The sequence below is a fragment of the Phocoena phocoena genome, chromosome 10 (genome assembly GCF_963924675.1).
Source record: "Phocoena phocoena chromosome 10, mPhoPho1.1, whole genome shotgun sequence".
Lineage (NCBI taxonomy): Eukaryota > Metazoa > Chordata > Mammalia > Artiodactyla > Phocoenidae > Phocoena > Phocoena phocoena.
The window spans coordinates 21,514,549-21,541,608 of record NC_089228.1 but is presented as its reverse complement, the minus strand read 5'-3'; the positions used below and the strand labels follow the sequence as shown (position 1 = coordinate 21,541,608).

The window sequence follows — 27,060 nt, the reverse complement described above, 5'->3', positions numbered from 1 at the left end:
GAGTTCAATCACCCATGGCCAGTGATTTAATCAATCATGGCTACATAATGAAGCCTCCATAAGAACCCCAAAGGATGGAGTTCAGAGAGCTTCTTGGTTGAACATGTAGAGGGGCTGGGAGCAGCTGGGAGAGGGCAAGGAAGCACTGACCCTTCCCCGTACCCAACCCTAACCTTACACATCTCTTCCACCTGAATGTTCATCTACATCCTTTATCATACCCTTTAACAAACTAATACTGTAGGTAAGTGTTTCTCTGAGTTCTGAGAGCTGTTCTAGCAAATGAATCGAACCCGAGGAGAGGGCTGTTAGAACCTCCAATCTCTTGCCAGTTAGTCAAAATAACCTGGGCTTGCAACTGATGTCTGAGGTGTGCATGGGGGCAGCCAGGGGGCAGTCTTGTGAGGCTGAGCCCTTAACTGGTGAGGTCTGACCATACCTCTGGGAAAACTGTGTCAGAATGGCATTAATTTCATATACACACTACTACATTATAAAATAGATAATCAACAAGCACCTACTGCATAGCACAGGGAACTCTACTCAACACTCGGTAATAACCTATATGGGAAAAGAATCTGAAAAAGAATAGAGATATGTATATGTATAACTGAATCAGGTTGCTGTACACCCCAAACAAACACAACATTGTAAATCAATTATATTCCAATAAAAATAAGAAGAAAAATTTTTAAAGCAAGGGATGGAGGGAGGAAGGAAGGCCTACAGTATTCCCCTCAGGCCTCGGTGACCTGGGCTGGTGTCACATCCCAGGAGCCGGAGCAGCCTTGGGTTCCAAGGCTGGACTGTCATGGGGCAGAGGGAGCTGGGGAGGATGTGCCCGCAAATGAGCCCCCCTTGGACCTGGAGTGCCTGGTCCCCTGCGGATGGGACCACAATCGTCCCCTGGTCTCCAAGTCTCCTGGTGGTGGGGTTCCCACGGGCAGCCTCCTTCCTCGGAGTCTCCCCACCTAAGTAGGACGGCAAGCTCAGCATAGCGGTTTTGGCAGGGCTTGGGATTTGTCTGCCAGGGTGAAGGGTAAGGGGGAAGAAGTAAGGAGACACAAGGCCTGGGGTGTTTCTTCTGACGCATTCCACTCAAATCTACCACCCAAGGACAAGACTTTCTCTAAGGCTCTGGTTGCCGGCGTAACCCTAGTGGGGCATGAGGAAATGCTGTCCCCTTGTGGACATTTTCCATAACAACAACTTTACAAAAGGTGCTTATGGACACTTCATATTCGCAAGGCCTGCGGGGCTGTGAAGGACACCTGCCTTCAAGAAAAGTCCTGGGGTGGGTAATCAAAAAATAATTCAAAACAGGGCAGGCCTTCAAGAAGCCAATTTCAAGAGGTAAATTTAATGCACACTGTTTTTGTTTTTTTTTAAAGCACACGAAAAGCTGCTCCCTATCGCTAATTGTTAAGAGAACTCCAAATCAAAACTACGAGGTATCACCTCTCACCAGTCAGAATGGCCATCATCAAAAGGACTACAAACAATAAATGTGGGAGAAGGCATGGAGAAAGGGAACCCTCCGACGCTGTTTTTGGGAATGTAAATTGGTTACAGCCACGATGGAGAACACTATGGAGTCTCCTTAAAAAACTGAAAATAGAACGACATGATCCGTAAATTGCACTCCTTGCGTATACCCAGAAAAAATCATTCACGTGGACCTAGGTGTACACCTGAAACTAACACAACACTGTAAATCAACTATATTCCAATACAAAATAAAATTTAAAGAAAAGAATTGCATTAAATTGTAGGACACTCAGCTGGTGTCAGAGAGAATTGCTCGATGTGGGGAAAAAAACCTCCACACATTTGGTGACCAGAAGTGTCAGAAGTGAAACATTCTCTTGAAGGTAAAGGAGACACACAGGAAAGAAAGACATAATAGGGAAGAACTGGGTTTTTCCTTAGATAGAAAGATAGAAAACTGTAAACGTATTCATTTACAAGAATAAAATCATCAACCTCTTTCCAGAAAAGCAGGACTAGTAAAATTACATTACACAAAATAAAATAGGACCAAGGAAAATAATAAAATATGCAAATTTAAATTTCTACACGGTTATTACAATTGAGTTTAAACATGTCATTGAGTTTCCTGATAACCAGTTTTCCTGCAGTCTTTGTTTTATTTTTAAAAGAAAGATGCATCTTGAAAATAGTTTACTCTCTGGGCTACAGGGAACGATTGAAGGGTTTTTGAACAGAGACATGTTAGGAGTATGTGGTGGACAGAACAAAGCCATCCCTCTCCCTGCCCCGCCCAACCCCCCAAGACGTCCACGTCCTAATTCTCAGAACCTGGCAAAGGGACTTTGCAAGTGTGACTAAGTTAATGATCTTGAAATGGGCAGATTGTTCTGGATTCTTCTGGTAATCACAAGGGTCCTTGTAAGAGGGAGGCAGGAGCCTCAGAGTCAGAGACAGGGCAATGTGACAAGGGAAGCAGAGAGAGAAAAGGCAAAATGATGGGAGGACACGCACCAAGGAATGAGGATAGCCTCTAGTAGCTGGAAAGGGCAAAGAAATAAATTCTCCCCCCAGGGCATCCAGAAGGAGCCAGCCCTGCGGACACCTTGATTTTAGGACTTCTCACCTCTAGAACTATAAAATGATACACTTGCGTTGTTTTAGGCATTTAAGTTTGTGGTATAAAGCCCATTTTCTTAGACACACTCTATCTTAGTGTCACTTACAGAATCAAACTTTTAAACAAATGGAAGCATGGCAGGGATTTTGTGAAAATCCAGTTTGGCTTATATGAAAAAAAGTGAGTCGGGGAGCGTCTAAGCAACCCGCCAAGCTCAGGAAGTGTGAGTTCTCGGCCTCCCAGTTCACATTCATCTCTGTAACGGGTTTGCTCCACGGGTGCTTTGAGTTCTCCAGGGCCTGGCACCAGGACGCAAAGGCTGATTTTGAAGAATTTCATTAAGGCATGTTTGAAAGATTCATCACAGCTTAAAGGGAGAAAGAAAAGTTCTGCCAGGTGCATCTTCCACAAATTTAATGAGAACTGAAGCACGTGAAGAAATGAGTTGCGATCATTATTAACGAGATGTGGAATTGAAAATAAGGCTAAGGACAGGACAAACTCATGAGATCAAAATGATGGGACGTCAGCTTTGTCACCAAAGCCATGGCCATGTGGCAAGTATTGAGGGGAAGAGAGCAGGTGCCACCCCTTCGACAGGTGCAGAGCTAATAGGGCTTGCAAGTGTCAAACGGCCACTGCTGCCTGGTTCGAAAGAGCCCCCCATTAACCTGCGTGACCTCAAGACCCCAGAGTCTCACAGCCAGATCTGCTCTGGATTTACATTCCAGGAAAGATTACTCCCCTATCTTCCAAGATCATGAGTTTTACTTTTACGCAGGGCAGTTAGGAGACTTAATAAATACTGTTTTCAGTTATTGTCGCTGGCATGTAGATTTCAAAGTGAAATTCACACCCATATCCTCACTGGCCAAAATATTAGCAAAAATTACCATTTTGCTGATGTATCCCTGTTTCACTCTGTCTTTGCCTAATTGACCATCCCTTGTGGCTCTGAATGAGCCCTAATCCCTGTGGGTTTTGTGGCAGCCTTTGGGGGGAATATGCAGGTTTAGGCTGAGGACCACTCTCATCTCTTTTCCACTGATGGCTGTTCAGTGGCTTATGTGAAAAGCTGGAATTAAGAACCTTCTTAGTGTACAAAGTTTCTCCACTCACAACACCAACTGCAGTGGTGCTTTGCTTACTACAGTTATCTGTTGACGGCAGCATGAATGTGGCCCAGAAAGGCATTTTTTACCTGCTACGTATCCATCATGGCAATGCAATCAGGCAGTTTTATCACCACAGTCTAGATCAGAGGTTGGCAAACTTTTTCTTAAGAGACCAAACAGTAAATATGTTAGGCTTTGAGGGCCAAGAAGGAGAATCAAGGCTATTATATCAATGCCTAAATAATCATTTGAAATACGACCATTTAAAGATGTAAAGAATATTCTTAGCTCACAGACCATACAGAAAGATGCAGTGAGCCAGGGTTAGCGCAAGGGCCATACTTTGCCAACCTCTAATCTAGATAATTAAGAAAGCCTGTTCATAGGTGGGGGGAAAAACCCTGGAATTTGAAGTGTTCCCTTAATCATTCAAGATCCTTTACATAAAATCCATGTAGTATTTTTTTTCCTAGAGCCCAGAAAACAATGGTGTGTATAAGATGCAAACCAGCCACTGGGAGCTTCAGGGTTTTTTTGCAGGTAAATACAGTTAAGGAATACTGATACGCACTTAGGTTCACAAGATTTTTCGAACTAACAGGGTAGGGATTACATTATATTTTTACTCTATTGCAAAATGATAATAGTGGTATTAAGCAACACGGAAAGCTATTCTAATTGATATCACCAGTTAGCTAACTTTTATATGCAGTTTAGCCTCCTCTAATTGACATTTTATAAATGGTATCTGCTTCTAAGCATTCCCTTTTGATTCACACCAATCTGTTGGCATTACACAGGAACTGGAAGAAAATATGGAGCCTTCTGCTTCAAGTATCCTAATTTACATGCTAAATCAGAAGGTCAAAATGAATCTGTGTCATATTTAGAGCCCAGTACATTGGCCCAGAAATAAAAGGCAGCATGTTGATTTTTTTTTTTTTTTTTTTTTTGGTGGCAGGAAGGATAATTCCCACAAACAAAGCAGCAAGTCATAACTCAGTGTGAGTTTAGAACAACAAAATCTAGTACACTGGAAGATGGATACTGCGGAATGTGTTTCGGCATGATGAGTATGGCTCTGTTGAAGTTGAAAATTCTTCTTCATTCTGATAGCAGCTGAGGAACACATGGCTTGCAGTTATCATAAATATGTAAGCCCTAGGAGTGTTCTGCATTGAAGAGCAACCAGAACACAACAGTGCTGAACTACACAGAGCACAGAGAAAACCGTCTGACACCTACAGAAGAATGCGAAGCCTTCCCCCATACAGTATGATTTCTAAGCGTAGTAGAACATCTGAGACACCACCTAGCTTTCCCACACAGCAGTAGTGCATAGAGCAGCCCCATTTTTGAAAGGCTCCGTGGGGACGAAGTTAGCCTTTCTTTCAATTAAATTACCACATTTTCGCAACACAGAACTTGAAATAGAACTTCAAGTGCTTTCTTCTTTGGAAACTTGCTGTCAAAATCGAAGCTTACTAGTACGATGAAGAGCTGTACATTGCAAAGGAGGACTCTAATCGGATGGTTTGCTTCAGCTTAAGTGTAACTTTCCACCCTTCTCTAGGCACTGTGATTTCTTCCCCCTTGTTCCTGTCTGCCTAACTGAGTATCTGAAATGCCACCCAAAGAGATCTTTATTGAAAATTCCCTTCACTGATGAATTATGAAGGTAGCTCACTTTATATCTATGGCAGCTACAGCCATAATGTTTTGTAGTTATCAGGCTTCAATAAATAAATACACATGAGATCCATCCATCTATTTGTTAATGCCTATTATGTGCTATGCCAGATAATGAGAAATACAGAGCTGAATAGTTTACAGAGGGCAATACTCCTCTCCCTGTGTTGCTACAGAATTGGTTGGAAACTACTGCCTTCTCACACTCAGTCCTCCAAATGGGAAAAGGAGGAACTGATTTGATTGGCGAAATAATGAGAACCCAAAATCCCTGGTCCATCATTCGGTCCTGGGCAAGTTGATTTATTCACAATTGCTCTGCTGACCAAGACCATGGTCCACCACGATGCTGCACGTGGGTTGATGGATAACTGTCTGTTCTGCCACTTAACAGACTACAGTACAGTGTAAACATAACTTTTATATGTGCTGGGAAACCAAAAAATTAGTGTGACTCGCTTTATTGCAATATTTTCTTTATTGCGGTGGTCTGGAATCAAACCTACATTATCCCTGAGGTATGCCCGTATTCTGTTTTAATACGATGATCGCAGCGGATTTGAACATTTTAAAGTACAATCAAAACCCTGAAAGCACAGTGGATCAGTATGAATCACAGCCAACAGTGTGTCTTTTGGATTGCCAGTTCGTGAACTCAGTTTACCAATGCGATGAAATTCTAGTACAACAAAATAATCTGGACATGGATTTAAAGTTCATTATGACAGTACGGAGTTTAGAGTTATTTATCTAGAAATATAACTTGTGGCCAACACAATTTGGTTGCTTCTTTTTGGCAGTTCTGAAATATACAAATTTGATATAGTAAGATAGGAAATATTATTAAAGTTTCACTATATGTACAATGTTAACCCTTCACAATTAAACAAAAGGTGATGAATTTCATTTCAAAGTTGCTGAGCCATGGAAACTATAAACAGTTTGTGCTACACCATATGAAGGTGCCAATTTAGCTGGTATGCAGATACACAGACTTTGTTAGCCCTGTGGAAACCAATTCTGCAAATTATTTTACCACCTTTCATGGCTGTTGTTTTAACAGTTAATACTTACAAGTTACATTTTTTTACTCTATAAGAATGTCATCCATACATTCACTGATGCTGAAGAACACGGCCAAAAATCAATAGCTTTTGAACCACTGCCAACATATACCATGCTGTTAATTTAAGTACAACTTCTGAGCTATTAGAGATAATACTGAGGAAATAAACACAGTATCAAAGCAACAATAAGATATGATGGCTGTAGATTTACGGACCATGAAGACAACCCCATTTGATTTTTTTTTTTTTCCCAGAAGAAAATCAGTCTCAGATGCATTGTGCATTGTGAATTATGTGAGCTCTTCAGGCAACACTCCTCACAATAAATCCCACTGCCACTGGGTTTTAAACCTTGTCACAAACAGTGAATCCATGAGGGCACATTCCCAGTAGCTATGCTTCATTGGGGTGTTTTGTCCCTATGTAACTTTTTATTCGAAAGATGAATGAGAAAATATTGACTATCTAAACCATGGTAAGTAACTAAGAGCTCTCTGTCTTCTATTTCAAGACACGGCTGTCAAATCCATCACTTACAAAGACACTTGCAAGTCCTTCCTCCAGTAAATCTGCAATAGAAACCGCCTGCAGAAAAGCTCTACTGGTATTAATTCTGCAAACCTATTGAGCCTCATGTTAACAAAATAAAAATGTATCATGCTCGCTCCTGTTATATGGCAGGTATGGACAGCTTTGAAAAGCTATGTGTTTACTTGGGGCTACCATAGCTTTCTAAATTATGCAATGAAAACAAATATTGACTTTTCAAAAAATGTCATCCAGGTAGTGAATGTGGTGTAAAATGTTCTTGAGTCAAATGAATTTGACAACCACGAGCATGCCTACTATGTGCAAAGCCATGTGCCATATTTAAGCCTAAAACTCTCACCAAATAAGCTATCTGATATGCTAGCTAATGAGTTCCTCTTAGGAACTCTGGTTGAAGCTCACCTGTGGATACTGAGCAGTGACAATGGTCAGCACAATTTAATGGACCTTCTTACTCATTCTTGGTCAAGAAAATTTTCCTGACCACTGTTATTTAACCAAAATTGCCTCTAAGAGGCAACTGCACTGAAATTCTTATAACACTATTCATTCCTTTCATTGTGTTTAATGCTTTGCTAACATGGAGTTAATTTCACTCTCACTACCCTATCTTACTGTTTATTTGATAGGTCTTCTCTCCTGGTAAATTAGCTTTATAAATAACGTTTCAAACCACGAAACCCAAATAAAATTCAATTGGTACAAGAAAGCCCTTGCCCTTTTCCAAATGAAACAGACCAGTCATATCCTTGTCCTAATAGACCTACAGTCCCTTCGATCCTCAAGGATTTACAGAATACACACACTGACTCTTGATATAAGTATTAAGATCTCGAAGTTTCACTATACTGCCTTCTGGTCTTTCCAAAATGCGCTTCCCAGGGATTCATGCCCCAAGGGGGTCCACAGTCAGAAATGGAGTTGGAAGACACGGCAACTGAACCAGGATGGGGAAAAATTACATTTTCATTCCATAAGCTCAAATTCAAATCTCCAATGATGAGGCAATGAAATGCAATAGTATCAGCAGTACCTGCGGTTTTATCACCAAAAGAGATCATGAATATTTTCATCTCACATTTCAGTTTTTGGAGATGCGTTGAAATATCATTTATGCTCATTACAACTTCTAAAGTACAGTAGATTTAAGGCCTGCCACAAGATCTTTTTTAATGTGTTACTAAGGTTCAAACATTACTTTAACGCAACATTTGGAGGGTTTTTTAGTATTTGCTAAGTGTAATTCAATATAATGGAATTTCTGGGTCATAGTACTGAGTTTATGAATTAAAAAGAGAGTTATGAGAACAGTCCATAGACTACATAACGCACTGCCAAAGGGGTCCATGGCTCAGAAAAAGAACCAAAATAGGTGCAGTACAGTGACGGTACGTGAGCACCAATGAGAACCTAAAGCTTAGAAACACTGTGAGCGGCCCACGTTGCTTGGCTCACTGCCCCCTCCATCTTCACAGCCGGCAGTCACTTCACTCCAGCCTCTGCTTCTGTCCTCCCAGCTCCTGACTCTGACACTCCCACTTCCCTCTTTCACTCACAAGGACTCTTGTGACTACACTGAGCCAGCCAAATCACCCAAGACAATCTCCCCACCCCAAAATCCTTAATTTAATCTCATCTGCGAAGTCCCTTTTCCCATGTAAAATAACATTCACGCCGGTTCCAGGGATTAGGAAGTGGATCTCTTTCAGGAACTATTATTCTACCTACCACCCTGGCCCTATTTCCTTCCAGCCATGCTTTACGTGGCATAACAATCCAATGAGTTTCAAAGTATCATCTTCAGTGTAACAGATGAGAAGTCTGAGATTTTAAGTTCAGAGTTCAAAGTCATATGGCCAGCAAGGGGCAGAAACAAGAACCAGTCCTCTTAGACACCAGACATTTTGGGGTGCCTTCTGTGTATCAGATGTTTATATCCAGGTTCCCTTATCCTTTACCCTCCAGGCTTGCTGTCCCATACTCTCTAGACCAACTCTCATTTACACTTGGATGCGAAGTTTAATGCTTCCTTTCATGGCTCTCGGGGGGCTGGTACTTTCACTGACATGTCCCCCCATCTGTCCCTGAATTTTACTTTTACTCATCCATTATCTTACTGCACATACTTCAGCATAGGGGGAAAGCAAAAAGGAGAGGCTCACTTAGCAACGTCTTTATCCTTTGATGAACTTGGTCCTCATAACTCATAAAATGCAACCGTTGAAGGGAATGACTTTCAGTATCTGTAAGGCCTTCTACAGGGAGTCTCAGGTCAATTCAATGACCGTCTCCACTCTCTGGTGCAAGACTTTATATTGGATTCTATTGGGGACACAGAAAGGTGTTCATCCCTGCTCATAAATTGTTTATAACATAAGGGATGGGAGAGGGATAAGCAGAAATCAACTCGTGCAAACGTGACTATTTGACAGGGAGGGACGCAGTCAGCGTCCCAGGCTACAGGTCAGCATCACGAAGGGGCTTTTAATAAGAGAATAAATCAAACCAGCAGGACCTTCCTTTGGAACAGGCAGGGAGCTCAGCAGAACAAAGAGGGTTTTGCAGGTGAGTGATGGCTGTTGGCTTGAAATCATGGCATAGCTCAGGGAAGAGTTTTATTTGGGCTGAAGAGAGGAGGTGAGACAGGAACAGACCACTGGACCTGGAATCAGAAAGCCAAGGTTTGGGGAGTCAGCTCTGCCACTACCTGTATAACCAAAAATACTTGATTATCTCAAGTTTTCTCACCCATAAAAAGGGATAAGAAGGCTAATTCAGAGGGTGGTATGATTAAAATGAAATGAAATAAAATAAAATAAATAAAATGTAAAGTAAAATAAGTGAGCCTGTGTAAATGTTCAGCTGAATTTGAGGATAGAATCCCTACAGAAGAGCATCACCTGGAAACGAAGGAGAAGAGGAGGCACAGTATAGCCTGCAGAGACTCAAGAATAAGGAAAACCCACCTTCCTTCTGAAGACTCAATACTTTCCTACTCCAACCTCTTTCTTACTCAGTAATATTAGAGCAAAGAGATGTGAGAATAAATAACAGGTCTTGTATTATTTCAGAAGATTTCTATTTTACAGGAAGTCAGCTCTTCTCAAAAGACCATAGAATAATCACAGATTCAGCAGATGTACGCAGAGACAGTCTAGAATTTTCCACGACTGAAATCCAACTTTGTATGAAATGTGGCACCCAGATTTATACTACCATGTCTTGTCTAAGAAGCCCCAATAACAGTGCCAATGTAATGATTATTTTGAATAGCTGAAGCATTCAGGTACTTGGGAATAAAAGTGAGAGTAAAGATTGGTTCAACATGGCGGAGTAGAAGGACATGCGCTCACTCCCTCTTGCAAGAACACTGGAATCAAAATTAACTGCTGAACAGTCATCGACAGGAAGACACTAGAACTCACCAAAAAAGATACCCCACATGCAAAGACAAAGGAGAAGCCACAATGAGATGGTAGGAGGGGCGCAATCACAATAAAGTCAAATCCCATAAATGCTAGGTGGGTGACTCACAGACTGGAGAACGCTTATACCACAGAAGCGCACCCACTGGAGTGAAGGTTCTGAGCCCCACAACTGGCTTCCCAACCTGGGGGTCCGGCAATGGGAGGAGGAGGAGTTCTTAGAGAATCAGACTTTGAAGGCTAGCGGGATTGGATTGCAGAACTTAGACAGGACTGGGGAAAATAGAGACTCCACTCTTGGAGGGCACACACAAAGTAGTGTGTGCATCAGGACCCAGGGGAAGGAGCAGTGACCCCATAGGAGACTGAACGAGACCTACCTGATAGTGTTCAAGGGTCTCCTGCAGACGCGGGGGGTGGTTGTGGCTCACCGCAGGGACAAGGACACAGGCAGCAGAAGTTCTGGGAAGTACTACTTGGCGTGAGCCCTCCTAGAGTCTGCCATTAGCCCCACCAAAGAGCTGGGTAGGCTCCAGTTCTGGGTAACCTCAGGCCAAACAACCAACAGGGAGGGAACCCAGCCCCACCCATCAGCAGACAAGCAGATTAAAGTTTTACTGAGCCCTGCACACCAGAGCAACACCCAGCTCTACCCACCACCAGTCCCTCCCATCGGAAGCTTGCACAAGCCTCTTAAAGGGCCACATCCACCACAGGGCAGACAGCAGAAGCCAGAAGAACTACAATCCTGCAGCCTGTGGAACACAAACCACATTCACAGAAAGACAGACAAAATGAAAAGGCAGAGGGCTATGTACCAGATGAAGGAACAAGATAAAACCCCAGAAAAACAACTAAATGAAGTGGAAATGGGCAACCTTCCAGAAAAAGAATTCAGAATAATGAATAGTGAAGATGATCCAGGACCTTGGAAAAAGAAAGGTTGGCAAAGATCGAGAAGATGCAAGAAATGTTTAACAAAGACCTAGAAGAATTAAAGAACAAACACCTAACAGAAGTAAAGAACAAACAGAGATGAACAATACAATAAGTGAAATGAAAACTACACTAGAAGGAATCAATAGCAGAATAACTGAGGCAGAAGAAAGGATAAGTGACCTGGAAGACAGAATTGTGGAATTCACCATTGTGGAATAGAATAAAGGAAAAAGAATGAAAACAAATGAAGACAGCCTAAGAGACCTCCGGGATAACATTAAACACAACAACGTTTGCATTATAGGAGTCCCAGAAGGAGAAGAGAGAGAGGAATGGACCCGAGAAAATATTTGAAGAGATTATAGTCGAAAACTTCCCTAACATGGGAAAGGAAATAGCCACCCAAGTCCAGGAAATGCAGAGAGTCCCATACAGGATAAACCCAAGGGGAAACACACTGAGACACAGAGTAATCAAAATGACAAAAATTAAAGACAAAGAAAAATTATTGAAAGCAACAAGGGAAAAAAGACAAATAACATACAAGGGAATTCTCAGCAGAAACTCTGCAAGCCAGAAGGGTGTGGCAGGACATATTTAAATTGATGAAATGGTAGAAGCTACAACCAAGATTACTCTACCCAGCAAGGATCTCATTCAGATTCAACAGGGAAATCAAAAGCTTTACAGACAAGCAAAAGCTAAGAGAATTCAGCACCACCAAACCAGCTCTACAACAAATGCTAAAGGAACTTCTCTAAGTGAGAAACACAAGTGAAGAAAAGGACCTACAAAAACAAAACCATAACAATTAAGAAAATGGTAATAGGTACATATCAATAATTACCTTAAATGTGAATGGATTACATGCGCCAACCAAAAGACACAGGATTGATGAATGGATACAAAAAGAAGACCCATCTATATGCCGTCTACAAGAGACCCACTTCAGACACATACAGGCTAAAAGTGAGGGAATAGAAAAAGATATTCCATGAAAATTGGAAATCAAAAGAAAGCTGGAGTAGCAATACTCACATCAGTTAAAATAGACTTTAAAATACAGAATGTTAAAAGAGACAAGGAAGGACACTACATAATGATCAAGGGATCAATCCAAGAAGAAGATATAACAATTATAAATATATATGCACCCAACATGGGAGCACCTCAATACATAAGACAACTGATAACAGCTATAAAAGAGGAAATCGAAAGGAACACAATAGTGGGGAACTTTAACACCTCACTTACACCAATGGACAGATCATCCAGACAGAAAATTAATAAGGAAACACAAGCTTTAAATGACACACCAGACCAGATAGATTTAATTGATATTTATAGGACATTCCATCCAAAAACAGCAGATTACACTTTCTTCTCAAGTGCACACAGTCATTCTCCAGAAGAGATCACATCTTGGGTCACAAATCAAGCATCAGTAAAGTTAAGAAAACTGAAATCATATCAAGCATCTCTTCTTACCACAACACTATGAGATTAGAAGTCAATTAAAAGGAAAAAAATATAAAAAACACAAGCACATGGAGGCTAAACAATATGTTACTAAATAACCGAGATTACTGAAGAAATCAAAGAGAAAATCAAAAAATACCTACAGACAAATGAAAACATGACGATCCAAAACCTATGGGATACAGCAAAAGCAGTTCTAAGAGGGAGTTTATAGCAATACAATTCTACCTCAAGAAACAAGAAAAATCTCAAATAAACAATCTAACCTTATACCTAAAGGAACCAGAGAAAGAAGAACAAACAAAACCCAAAGTTAGCTGAAGGAAAGACACCATAAAGGAACATAAATAAATGAAATAGAAACAAACAGAACAATAGCAAAGATCAATAAAACTGAAAGCTGGTTCTTTGAGAAGATAAACAAAATTGAGAAACCTTTAGTTAGAATCTTCAAGAAAAAGAGGGAGAGGACTCAAATCAATAAAATTAGAAATGAAAAAGGAGAAGTTACAATGGACACCACAGAAATACAAAGCATCATAAGAGACTACTACAAGCAACTCTATGCCAATAAAATAGACAACCTGGAAGAAATGGACAAATTCTTAGAAAGGTATAACCTTCCAAGACTGAACCAGGAAGAAATAGAAAATATGAACAGACCAATCACAAGCACTGAAATTGAAACTGTGATTAAACATCTTCCAACAAACCAAAGTCCAGGACAGATGGCTTCACAGGTGAATTCTATCAAACATTTAGAGAAAAGCTAACACCCATCCTTCTCAAACTCTTACAAAAAACTTCAGAGGAAGAAACACACCCAAACTCATTCTAAGAGGCCACCATCACCCTGATACCAAAACCAGACAAAGATAATACAAATAAAGAAAATTACAGACCAATATCACTGATGAATATAGAGGCAAAAATCCTCAACAAAATACTAGCAAACAGAATCCAACAACACATTCAAAGGATCATACACCATGATCAAGTGGGATTTATCCCAGGGATGCAAGGATTCTTCAATATACACAGATGAATCAATGTGATCCACCATATTAACAAATTGAAGAAGAAAAACCATATAATCATCTCAATAGATGCAGAAAAAGCTTTTGACAAAATTCAACACCAATTTTTGATAAAAACTCTCCAAAGTGGGCATAGAGGCAACCTACCTCAACATAATAAAGGCCATATATGACAAACCCACAGCAAACATCATTCTCAATGGTGAAAATCTGAAAGCATTTCCTCTAAGATCAGGAACAAGACAAGGATGTCCACTCTCACCAATATTATTCAATATAGTTTTGGAAGTCCTAACCACAGCAATCAGAGAAGAAAAAGAAATAAAAGGAATACAAATTGGAAACCAAGAAGTAAAACTGTCTCTGCCTGCAGATGACATGATACTATACAGAGAGAATCCTAAAGATGCCACCAGAAAATTACTAGAGGTAATCAATGAATTTGGTAAAGTTGCAGGATACAAAATTAATGCACAGAAATCTCTTGCATTCTTACACACTAACAACAAAAGATCAGAAAGAGAAATTAAGGAAACGATCCCTTCACCATTGCAACAAAAATAATAAAATACCTAGGAATAAACCTACCTAAGAAGGTCAAAGACCTGCACTCAGAAAACTATGACACTGATGAAAGAAGTCAAAGATGACACAAACAGATGGAGAGATATACTATGTTCTTGGATAGGAAGAATCAATATTGTGAAAATGACTATACCACACAAAGCAATCTACAGATTCAATGCAATATCTATCAAATTACCAATGGCATTTTTTACACAACTAGAACAAAAATCTTAAAATCTGTATGGAGACACAAAGACCCCTAATATCCAAAGCAGTCTTGAGGGGAAAAAAAAACAGAGCTGGAGGAATCAGACTCCCTGACTTCAGACTATACTACAAAGCTACAGTAATCAAGAAAATATGGTACTGGCACAAAAACAGAAACATAGATCAATGGAACAAGACAGAAAGCCCAGAGATAAACCCACGCACCTATGGTCAACTAATCTATGACAAAGGAGGCAAGGATATACAATGGAGAAAAGACAGTCTCTTTAATAAGTGGTGCTGGGAAAACTGGACAGCTACATGTTAAAGAATGAAATTAGAACACTCCCTAATGCCACACAGAAAAATAAACTCAAAATGGATTAAAGACCTAAATGTAAGGCCAGACGCTATAAAACTCTTAGAGGAAAACATAGGCAGAACACTCTATGACATAAATCACAGCAAGATCCTTTTTGATCCACCTCCTAGAGAAATGGAAATAAAAACAAAAATAAACAAATGGGAATGAAACTTAAAAGCTTTTGCACAGCAAAGGAAACCATAAACAAGACGAAAAGACAAGCCTCGGAATGGGAGTAAATATTTGCAAATGAAGCAACTGACAAAGGATTAATCTCCAAAACATACAAGCAGCTCCCACAGCTCAATATCAAGAAAACAAACAACCCAATCCAAAAATGGGCAGAAGACCTAAATAGACATTTCTCCAAAGAAGATATACAGATTGCCAGCAAACACATGAAAGGATGCTCAACATAACTAATCATTAGAGAAATGCAAATCAAAACTACAATGAGGTATCACCTCACACCAGTTAGAATGGGCATCATCAGAAAATCTACAAACAACAAATGCTGGACAGGGTGTGGAGAAAAGGGAACCCTCTTGCACTGTTGGTGGGGATGTAAACTGATACAGGCACTATGGAAAACACTATGGAGGTTCCTTAAAAAACTAAAAATAGAATTATCATATGACTCAGCAATCCCACTACTGGGCATGTACCCAGAGAAAACTATAATTCAAAAAGACACATGCACCCCAATGTTCACTGCAGCACTATTTACAATAGCCGGGTCATGGAAGCAACCTAAATGCTGCCTGACAGATGAATGGATCAAGAAGATGTGGTACATATATACAATGGAATATTAGCCATAAAAGAACGAAATTGGATCATGTGTAGAGACGTGGATGGATCTAGAGACTGTCCTACAGAGTGAAGTTAAGTCAGAAAGAGAAAAAGAAATATCGTATATTAATGCATATATGTGGAATCTAGAAAAATGGTACAGATGAACCAGTTTGCAGGGCAGAAACAGAGACACAGATGTAGAGAACAAACGTATGGACACCATGGCGGGAAAGTGGCAGGGGCAGTGGTAATGGTCGGATGAACTGGGAGATTGGGATTGACATATATATACTAATATGTGTAAAATGAGTAACTAATGAGAAAAAAAGTGAGAGTAAAAAGTTTTGCTAAAAATAAGTCCAATGAGAATGAATAGTCCACAGTCTTTTTTATTTAAATTGCATCTAAATATTTAATGTGGTTGGAAAAACAGCTTTTCTAAATTCTTTTGTGACTTTGAATAAAAGTTTCCCTTAACTGATGTCTACCCTAAACACTCCATCAGCAATAACAAAAACCAACGCTTTCATGTCTATAGTTTGAAAAATAATAATAGAACTGGGACTCGGGTCTGATCGCGCAGTTCGCACGGCCTGGTCTGGGGCGGACCCAGGAGGGGAACCGCCCCCCCCCAGCCGCGATCCCCATGGGGCTGTGTTTTCCCTGTCCCGCGGAGGCCGCGCCTCCTTCGAGGGACCTGGAAGAGAAAAGAGCAAAGCTTGCAGAGGCTGCAGAAAGAAGACAGAAGGAGGCTGCATCTCGGGGCATTCTGAATGTTCGGTCTGTGGAAGAAAAGAGAAAGAAAAAGGAAAAAATAGAAAAAGAAATGGCTGCATCTGGACCCCCACCAGAAGGTGGCCTTAGGTGGACAGTTTCATAAAGCATAACACGAGTGGAAGAGTCTACTGCCAATAGCTAGTATCTGCAATCAAGCGGACGTCCTCAATTTAATTTCTCCTCTGAATAAATGAAGATTCAGACTTCGTAATTTTAGTGCTCTTAAAAGCAGTGCTTTTTCAAAATTGAATATTGAAAACGCTTTTGATTGTTAGACTTAGAAAATGGGCAGACCTTTCATTAAATACTTAGTTTCCCTACATTTGCTCTTCTGCAGACACTGGGTGATTTGCCGTTTTTTAGTAGTTAAAACATGGGCCTAAATAGTGAATATATATTTATATATTGCATGGAAAAATTCTGCATACATCTCAGATATTAAAGTTTGCACTTGTATTTTCCCTCCTTTACAAAACGACCTAGCCATTTATAGTGTGCCGATTAACCTTATATCTCTTTATTTCATTATATGTGAAGACTTTTGCTTAAACTTATGGACTTAGTGCCTTTAAACTGATCATCAGGGAAAATCTTGAAATATCATTTGAAGGGCTCACATGAAGGAACACTGTAAATTTTTATAACTTACTAAGAAATTAATATTTGTATAAAACATTGAATTTCCCCTAATTTATTTTCTACTTCTGTAGCTTATACAATTAACATACTGTGTTTTACATTATAATACTTTTTGGGTTTTTTTTTTGCTTGCTGAGTTTAAAATTATATATTAGTGGTACCATCAGAGGGCAGTGATGTACTATTATACAGTATCAGATTCAGCTCTATAAAGATCTTTGCAGTAATTGAATGAGTTAAACTAAGAATCTGGATGGGTTAAAAATAACAAAGTATAGTGGTAATGTGCTTGTCCAAATTTCATAGGTGTTTTTATTCTTTTGTATTTATTAAAGAATGATCATCAGATTTATATAGATGTCAAATTGCCAAGGCAAGTATGAATATATGAAAGAGAAATATGTAAGTACTGTATTTTAAAAGGTCCACTTTAAACATAAAAATATTGCGAGGTAATTCTATATGATACACTGCCATGAACTTTGTAGATTTTTGTTCATTTGTAACATGGATTATAGCATATTTGGTTTTTTGAGTTTTTTAATATATAATGAGCTAAAATAGAAGAATTGTTGTGTCTTTTAATTTGGTTGCTCTTTAGGATGACAAGGCCACAGTCTGAGCCCTAAATTAGAATTTTCAAATATCAAGTACAATAGGGACTGTCAATTAGATAGACCAGCTCATTTGATTTACAAAAAGGAAACTGAACCACTGTCTCGCTCATCCTTCCCACAAATCTTGTGTTACGTTGCAGTATGTTATATATGTTAATTTAAAAGAGTTTGAACTAGAATATAGATCTCTTGACTCCTCATTGGAAAAATCACTTCCTTCTATTACAGAATGAAATATCTGTGACTATCCAGGCAAGATACGTAGTTATACGCAGGTTCAATTTTAAGTTTTAGAGAATTAGTGGTATGTTTGCTCATAAAGGATAGTGAAGTCATTGAATTATATTTTAGAAATATAATTTTTTACTTTTTGAACATGATTAATTATTCCAAGGCAGAAATAAAAAAGGAACATTAATAGATGAATGGATATAGAACCAGAGCATACTATCCTAGAACTGTGCACTTTCTTGCTTCTGTTTTAGTACAGAAAGAACAATTTTATCTGTATTACAGCTTAGAGAATTACAGCTTGGGTTGGTGTAAACAAAAGGTTTACATCTAGGGGATAATGCTGTATTTCTAATAGTTTATATCCAAATACCATGCTCATTTACTGTTGAACCAAGAATGCTGTGCTGATGAATTGCTTTCTAGGAACAGTGGGATATGCCATTCCCGCCAACCATGGCCTGCCTCCATGGGTGTGATCGTGTTTCCTCAAAACCACATGGGTTGCATGGGCTAAGGGGTGATACTCAATGGGAAGGAAAAAGGGGAGACTGGATGCATGATAGGAAACCAATAAGTGACTACTTAAAAAAAAAATGTATACACACATACACATATTCCAGGAATCTTCCTCAAAGTTATGAATCAGTTCCTGATGAAACCTTAGCCTAGAGCCAGTTTCCCATAATTCATAATTTAAATAGGAAAGCATTATAATGATTGATATGTCACCCAAACTCCCCAACCAAATTACTAAAATAAAACCAAACAGTAAAATGCTTATATGTAACTATCTTATTGAGATATAAAATGCTTAAATCACTACTTCTTCATTCTAATCATTGAACTATTACTATGGTAACAAAAAGTTGTATATTACCGCACAGCCCCTCTGCTAACGTGCTGCATGTTTTTTAAAACATCTGTATGTGATACTTTTGTTCCACTGATTGTATTTGGAATGTAATTAATAGTTTTGTTATAAATGCTGTACTGCCTTACAGGGTACAAATATACGTTTTCCTATATAAGAAAAAAAAATAATAATAAAATGATCACCCCTTCGCTAGGCATGGACATATATACACTACCAAATGTAAGTTAGATAGCTAGTGGGAAGCAGCCACATAGCAGAGGGAGATCAGCTCGGTGCTTTGTGACCGCCTGGAGGGGTGGGATAGGGAGGGTGGGAGGGAGGGAGACGCAAGAGGGAAGAGATATGGGTATATATGTATATGTATAACTGATTCACTTTGTTATAAAGCAGAAAGTAACACACCATTGTAAAGCAATTATACCCCAATAAAGATGTTTGAAAAAAAAAGTTAATCAGTGGGGGGAGAAAAGCCATTTCAGTTTGAACCAAACATAAAAATTCTGTCTTTCATATTTTTGCCTACTAGTTTTGAAGTGTTTCAACTTATTCAGGAATACACTTGATAGTTTTAATATCTCATATGTGTTTCTAGGTCTAAGAACAGCAGATGTTTTAATATAATTAATGCTGAGACATTTAATTTCTAGTAGAAATCAAAAAAAAAAAAACATAGCAGAGGAACTAAAGACAAGTGTCAAATCACACAGAGATGTTCCCATTGCAAACTATACGATCTTAGGTAAAGTAGCATCTTTAAGTGTGAGTTGCCTCATCTGTAAAATGGTGATAAAAATGTGGAGATTACTTGAAACAATTAGTGTAAAGAATCTAACATTCAATCAGATGAGTACCGGGGAGATAAGTATTCCCAACGCCTGAGGCTCCATTAGCTAGAGTTAGTGCTCACCCTGGCTTCTCTCCCCAAACCTAAGGAGCCTCTCTCTAGAGGGAGAAGAATGACTTATGCATTGACTGCTTGGCAAGTTTAAGGAGAATGAAGTGACTTTCAAGGTCTGTGTGTGATAAGAGTTCATTCAAGATCTGCTTACCTGAGCAGACACTAACATTCTGATCTGCTCAGTACCTCCATGCAGTAAGAGACCCACCCCTCAAACTGTCCACCTCGACCATGCCTGGTAGAAAGCCTACCTGACTCAAGAGTAAAGTATGGGCAAGTCCACTTTGCCATAGACACGTTCTCTAATCCTGTGGTTATCAGCAATAAAGTTGACATTTCAATTCTCTAACTGTACAGCTTTTGTTTCAACGTATCACTTGGTTCTGAATGCAGACACATGAAACAGAATGTTCTTTATTGTGTTCATACACTCAAGTAACAGGCACTCAGTATTAACAGCTCTCACTACCATCATCTTCCGAATCCTCCATATGACCTCCACCACCACACAACCATGTGCCTTCCTGACCTCTTCATTTGAGTAGCTCATCAGCATATCAGCTCAACATGCCCCAGATCAGACTCCTGATGTCCGTGGCCACCCCCCACCCCTGTTCCTCCCATACACTCCCTCATCTCAGAAACAGCATCACCTCCCTTCTGGTTGCTCAAGCCCAAAATATTTGCCTCATCCTTGATCCCTCTCTTTCTCTCACCATCTGTATTCCATCTGTCAGCAATCGTGTTGGCTCCATTTCACAACATTTTCCGAGTGTACTCAGTCCTTGCCATCTCTAGTGGTACTACCCTCATCCAAGACACCCATGTTTCTTGCTAGGAATTATTTCAACAGCCTCCTAACTGGTCTCCCTGCTCCAGCTCCCACCCTTATACTTATCAACACACCACCAGAGTGATGCTTTTAAAGTGTAAGTCAGATACGGTCCCCCCTGCTCAAAACCCTCCAAAGTCTTACATCTCATTCAGGGTAGAAGCCAACATCTTCACAATGGCCTGTGAGGCCCAATACTATCTATGTTCCCATGCAGGGGCAGGAAGGGCAGTATTCACTCCATTGAACTCTCTTGCTCTCTTCCCTCCTCCCTCACAGCCTTCAATGTGTCGTGCACCCCACCTGGAACACTCACTCCCACTCATCCTCAGGACTTCATCTAAATGGTACCCCAGCAAAACCTCCCCTGATGGCCCTATGTGAAATGGCTACCACCTCCCACATCCAACCTGCTCCCCGCAATCCCTTGAACCTGTGTAATTTTTCTCCTTAGAACTCGTAACCATCTGGTGTTCACTTTTTTCTGTTTGTTGATTACCTATCTCCACTCACTAGCATCAAAAACTCCTGGAAGGCAAAGACTTTGTTTCCCCGGAATGAGAACACTACCTGATACACAGTCAGCATGCAAATATTTGTGGAACGAATGAATCAAAGAATGAATGAATGAGGTCAACGTACATGATAGAAACAAACGTTAATATTTCTTCCTTGCTAGCTGGCTTCTGCAAGGTCTGATAATAATAAGTATCATGAATAAATAAAACCCCAGAATGTAATGTCTCAATTTTTCTATCAAAGGTAGTCTAGTCAAGTTAGCTGCTCAAGTACAGTACAAAGAGAACACTCTTGGACTTCCCTGGTGGCGCAGTGGTTGAGTCCGCCTGCCGATGCAGGGGACGTGGGTTCGTGCCCCGGTCCCGGAAGATCCCACGTGAAGTGGAGCGGCTGGGCCCGTGAGCCATGGCCGCTGAGCCTGCGCGTCCGGAGCCTGTGCTCCGCAACGGGAGAGGCCACAGCAGTGAGAGGCCCGCGTACCGCAAAAAAAAAAAAAAAAAAAAATCCGCCTGCCAGTGCAGGGGATACAGGTTCGAGCCCTGGTCCAGGAAGATCCCACATGCCACTGACCAACTAAGCCCGTGCGCCCCACAACTACTGAAGCCTGCGCTCTAGAGCCCGTGAGCCACAACTACTGAGCCCACGTGCCACAACTACTGAGCCTGCGTGCCACAACTACTGAAGCCTGCGCTCTAGAGCCCGCGAGCCACAACTACTGAAGCCCACGCACTCTAAGACCTGTGCTCCACAACAAGAGAAGCCACCCAACGAGAAGCCCACGCACTGCAACAAAGAGTAGCCCCTGCTCGCTGCAACTAGAGAAAGCCCGCGCGCAGCAACAGAGACCCAACACAGCCAAAAAAAAAAGAGAGAGAGAGAGAGAGAGAGAGAGAGAACACTCTCGTAAGAAATTTCACTACAAAGCCCAGACGTCCGTGGCAGTCTTGCATGGGCACAAAGTTGGCTTGCAGGTGAGATCACTAGGTCACCTGAGGCAAGAAGGCTTATCAATGCTAAAGAAATTGATATAAGTTAGTGTCCTTGTAGCTTTAGCAGCTGCGCCTTCCCTCTTGCCTCCTCAGGATCGAAAGCCCAACTCCCAGCCTTCCAGCAGCATCTCTACTTCAGTAAATTCCACTTTCAGCAGCCCTTCTGTCTTCCTCACATACCCTTCTTCAAAAATTATATGTGATGCTTTAAACACCCCTGCCAAATTGCCCTTCCCTTTGTGTCAGAAGAACCTTGTACAAATTATAGTGTGTTTTTTAGCAATACACAACACGGTTACCAAGAAACCCATTCCAGCAAGGTCTGTGGATTTCATTTTTAAAATCTTATCAAGTGTCCTAAAATGAGAAACTCCAGAGAACAAAGAAGAAAAGGGTGTATTACCCTTGTCCGGCCCCTTATTTCTTCTGATTGGTGACGTGACAATTGACTATTGGTTTTGTTTTGGAGGAACGCCCCATGAGAAGATGATAGGAGTTTTGTCTGGGATCTCTTGCCCCAGGAATAGTCCTTGATTCATTCCTCCATTCACCAGGAGGTTTGCCAGAAAACAATTTTATCCCCAATGCTGAGAAGGGAGTGAAGGCTTAAAATTAAGAGGAGGTAGTATCTGTTTGGAGCTACACGGTAATGACTTAGGTCCTTGCAAATTACATTTATCAAACTTAAGTGCACCGCCGAGCATGAAGGAGGCTGAGCGTAGAAAAATCTGCTTCCTAGGACTTGCAATGAGGTTCACTAACTGTATTATGGGTTGCATTGCTTTACCTCAAAAATCCCTTCCCATAAAACACTATTATTAGAAGTGGGAAATCATGAAATAGCCGTTCATTCAGTAACTGTTTATTGAGCACCTACTGTGTTCCAAGCCCTCTTCTAGGCAGTGAGGATACTGAGAGAACCAAAGATATAAATTCTTGCCCTCATGAAGTGTACATTCCTCCACTCCTTCAAAACAAAAGTTACTTCCAAAGCAAGATTTATTGCTAATGTGGAACCCACAGTGTATAATAAATAGAAAAGACACTCAGATTGTAGTCCAGAGGTCAGGGCTCAAATCTCAGCTCTGCCACCTGGTAGCTGTGCATCCTTGAGAATGTTCCTTAATTAACGTTTCAGAAGTCATTTTGAGGGAAAAAAAATTACTTAGAGTAGCTCCAGGCAATTAATACACTCCCAGTGAATTTTAGCTATTTTCATTTTATCAGCTTTTGGATTCATCAGTTTAGTTTTTAAAAACATGAAAAACCTGGAATGACCACAAACTAGTGATCTTAAAAATCAGTCATTGTGGGGGCTTCCCTGGTGGCGCAGTGGTTGACAGTCCGCCTGCCGATGCAGGGAACACGGATTCGTGCTGCGGTCCGGGAGGATTCCACGTGCCGCGGAGCGGCTGGGCCCGTGAGCCATGGCCGCTGGGCCTGTGCATCCGGAGCCTGTACTCCGCGGTGGGAGAGGCCACAACAGTGAGAGGCCTACGTACCACAAAAAGTAATAATAATAATAAGGCATTGTGAATTCATTTAAAGTGCATGCACTCATCCCTAAATTATATCACAAAAATAGACTACTTTAGTAATAAACACATAGATCAATGAAACAAAATAGAGGACCCAAAAATGGGCCCACATAAATAAAATTTTAAAAATTGAAAAAAAAAGTAGCTTTGCATATGCTACCAGGATACAAATGAACGAAACCACCTTCCAAATGACCTGTCACATGAAAGGTGCTCAGTAATTCTGAAGAACAGTAATAATAATTGGTATGATTTGGCAAATCATGGCCCTCAGGGCCAAATCTGACTGGGGCCACCTGTTTTTGTAAATAAAGTTTTATTGGGACATAGCCCATTTATAATTTATGTATAATCTATGGCTGCCTTGGCGCTACAATGGCAGAGTTGAGTAGTTGAGACAGAAGCTTTATGACATGCAAAGCCTAATACTTTTACTCTCTCACCCTTTAGGGAAAAAATTTGACAGCTCCTGCTCGAACCCCCTGTTATGCTAAATGAGGTTCAAAAACAGATGCAGGTACCGTCATCTGGCAGCTTATTTGAAATGCAGAATCTGAAGCCCCACTCCAGACCTGCATCAGAATCTATTACATTATAACAAGATCCCCACCTGTGATTTGTATGACATGGAAGCCTGGGAAACACTGACATGGAGTCTGCCATGATGACAGCATCCTTGCCCTACAATGATATGGTGAATTTCACCCTTCCCCTTCCTCCCAATATTTGAATTCGGAACAATGCTTTTCCACCTTAGTAAACATCAGAATCACATATGGAGCTTGTTAGAAATATAAAGTCCTGGGACATCCCTCCAGTGATTCTGATTCAGTGTGTCTGAGGTGGAGTCAAAGACTCAAAATATTTTTAAACAAGTACCCCCTGAGGAGATTCAGACACAAGTGACCCTGGGACATCACTCTGGAAACACTGCTTGAAAAGAGTAGACTTTTATATCCTGTAGAGTTGGGGCCAAAATCAAGAAGCATCATCTGTGTCCACCACTATTAATGTTTTTCTTTTGGATACTTGAAATACCACCAGGAGATCCATCAGCTACAGTTTATTGTAAAGTAATGACTCATGGGGTCTCCGTGCCTACCAAGGGGTCAAGCGCCGTACTCTGAGCCACAATAAATATTTTACCACAGCTACTGTTTTCAGTGACAGGAATCCAGTTTTATGCCTTCACAGCCTTGTTCAAGACACTTTACTCGACACCAGATGTTTGTGAGACGACATTCTAGGTAGATGGAGAGTCCAAAATTGAGGGACCCAAGTGACACTCCTTCATTGCACAAATATTTGTTGAGGGTTGGCATAACAGCCAGGCTCTGTTCTAGGTCAGGGGTCAGCACATGTTTTCTCTGAAGGGTAGATGGTCAATATCTTAGGCTTTGTGAGCCACAGAGTCTCTGTTACATACTATTCCTCCTGGTTGTTTGTTTGTTTGTTTTACCCCTTTTATAACCCTATAAAAAAGCAAAAATCATTCTTGGTTCTTAGGCAGTACACAAACACAAAGGGCCAGATGTGGTCTGTGGGCTGTCGTTTATCGATCCCTAGTCCAGGTGATAGGAATACAGGAGTGAATAAAAGTCCCTGCCCTCATGGAGATTACAATCTAGCATAAGGACATATATAATAAACCAACAAATACAGTAAAATGACGGTAGCAATTAAGTTCTATGAAGAAAAATGTTAAAGGAATTAAAGAGTGACAGCAGAAGAGGGGAGCCAAGGAAGGTGACATTTAAGCAGAGATTTGAATGATGTGGGGAAATGTGTACTCCTCTTCCAGATATGGCAAGACCTGCTCACGTTAAATTATCATCATGGGGAATAATGTTAACACCACTTGGGAACAGTGGAAACACTGTCCAAAACAAACAGAAGTCATTCATCATGAAATGGGCTTCAGGCCACAAACAGGAACAGTCAAGGTGGAAGTGAAATACTTCAAACAGGGCCTGGAAAAGTCGGCACCAACCAAGCTTCATTAACAGCCAGATGCAATTCACAACCTTTTCATGTGAGAAATGTTCCCCTGCCTCTTAAAACAACATTCTAGTCATGTACCAAAATGTTCATTGCAGCTCTATTTACAATAGCCCGGAGATGGAAGCAACCTAAGTGTCCATCACCGGATGAATGGATAAAGAAGATGTGGCACATAGATACAATGGAATATTAGCCATAAAAAGAAACGAAATTGAGCTATTTGTAATGAGGTGGATGGACCCAGAGTCTGTCATACAGAGTGAAGTAAGTCAGAAAGAGAAAGACAAATACCGTATGCTAACACATATATATGGAATTTAAGGGAAAAAAATGTCATGAAGAACCTAGGGGTAAGACACGAATAAAGACACAGACCTACTAGAGAATGGACTTGAGGATATGGGGAGCGGGAAGGGTAAGCTGTGACAAAACGAGAGAGAGGCATGGACATATATACACTACCAAACGTAAGGTAGATAGCTAGTGGGAAGCAGCCACATAGCACAGGGAGATCAGCTCGGTGCTTTATGACCGCGTGGAGGGGTGGGATACGGAGGGTGGGAGGGAGGGAGACGCAAGAGGGAAGAGATATGGGAACATATGTATATGTATAACTGATTCACTTTGTTTTAGGGCAGAAACTGACACACCATTGAGGAGCAATTATACTCCAATAAAGATGTAAAAAAAAAAACCTTCTAATCCCTCCTTTCCCTGACAAATGTCCTGTTGCTCTGCTTTCCAACCTCTTGTTACTCCATGAGAAGTGTTAACTTTGAGATCAGTGGATCCTCACCACAGAATTTTGTTGCAAAGGAGCTGCTGAGTCTTGGAAGTTACAGTTAAGGGGAAAAATCTAAAGACAGCAACTCCTTAAGCTAGCTGGAAGTTTCATAGGTCAGAGAGACCATCAGCTCTAGTCACAGAGGCACTGGGCTGGGATGGGAGGAAAATGGGAGAGACTTTTGATGGGTCCACCATGAAAATGTAGCACTGGCCACAGATTTAAAACACAGTTAGAAAGCTTTCTTAGACTCTCTTCACCTTCCTTGGCTTCCAGGTAGAAGCTCTGATATGACACCGTCTTTCCTCCTCAAAGAAGCTTTTGTTCCCTTAGGCTAAAGTCTCAAGAAAAGATGGAGATTGTGAGACAGAGGACCACATGGAAAATGTGGGCTGCTTCAGTAAACCTTCCCTGGCTAGAAATCACGGTCTTGCCACTTAGTGGTTTTAGAAGTACCATCTGTTGGTACAAATGAACTTATTTAAAAACAGAAACACTCACAGACTTAGAAAATGAA

At 40.7% G+C, this 27,060-nt stretch overlaps 2 protein-coding genes across 2 annotated transcripts in view; one reads left to right on the top strand and one right to left on the bottom strand.

The window, feature by feature from the left end:
• TAFA4 (TAFA chemokine like family member 4) overlaps nt 1–27,060 on the bottom strand; it is a 135,880-nt gene that overhangs the window by 68,796 nt on the left and 40,024 nt on the right. The window lies entirely within an intron of this gene.
• On the top strand, nt 16,488–16,721 carry LOC136130004 (small VCP/p97-interacting protein). The gene has a single exon (XM_065886393.1). The coding sequence runs from the start codon at nt 16,488–16,490 to the stop codon at nt 16,719–16,721; it is 234 nt and encodes a 77-aa protein (XP_065742465.1).

Bases quoted from the DNA above. Each gene is read 5' to 3' on its own strand.
- LOC136130004 (XM_065886393.1), top strand. From the start codon at position 16,488: ATGGGGCTGTGTTTTCCCTGTCCCGCGGAGGCCGCGCCTCCTTCGAGG.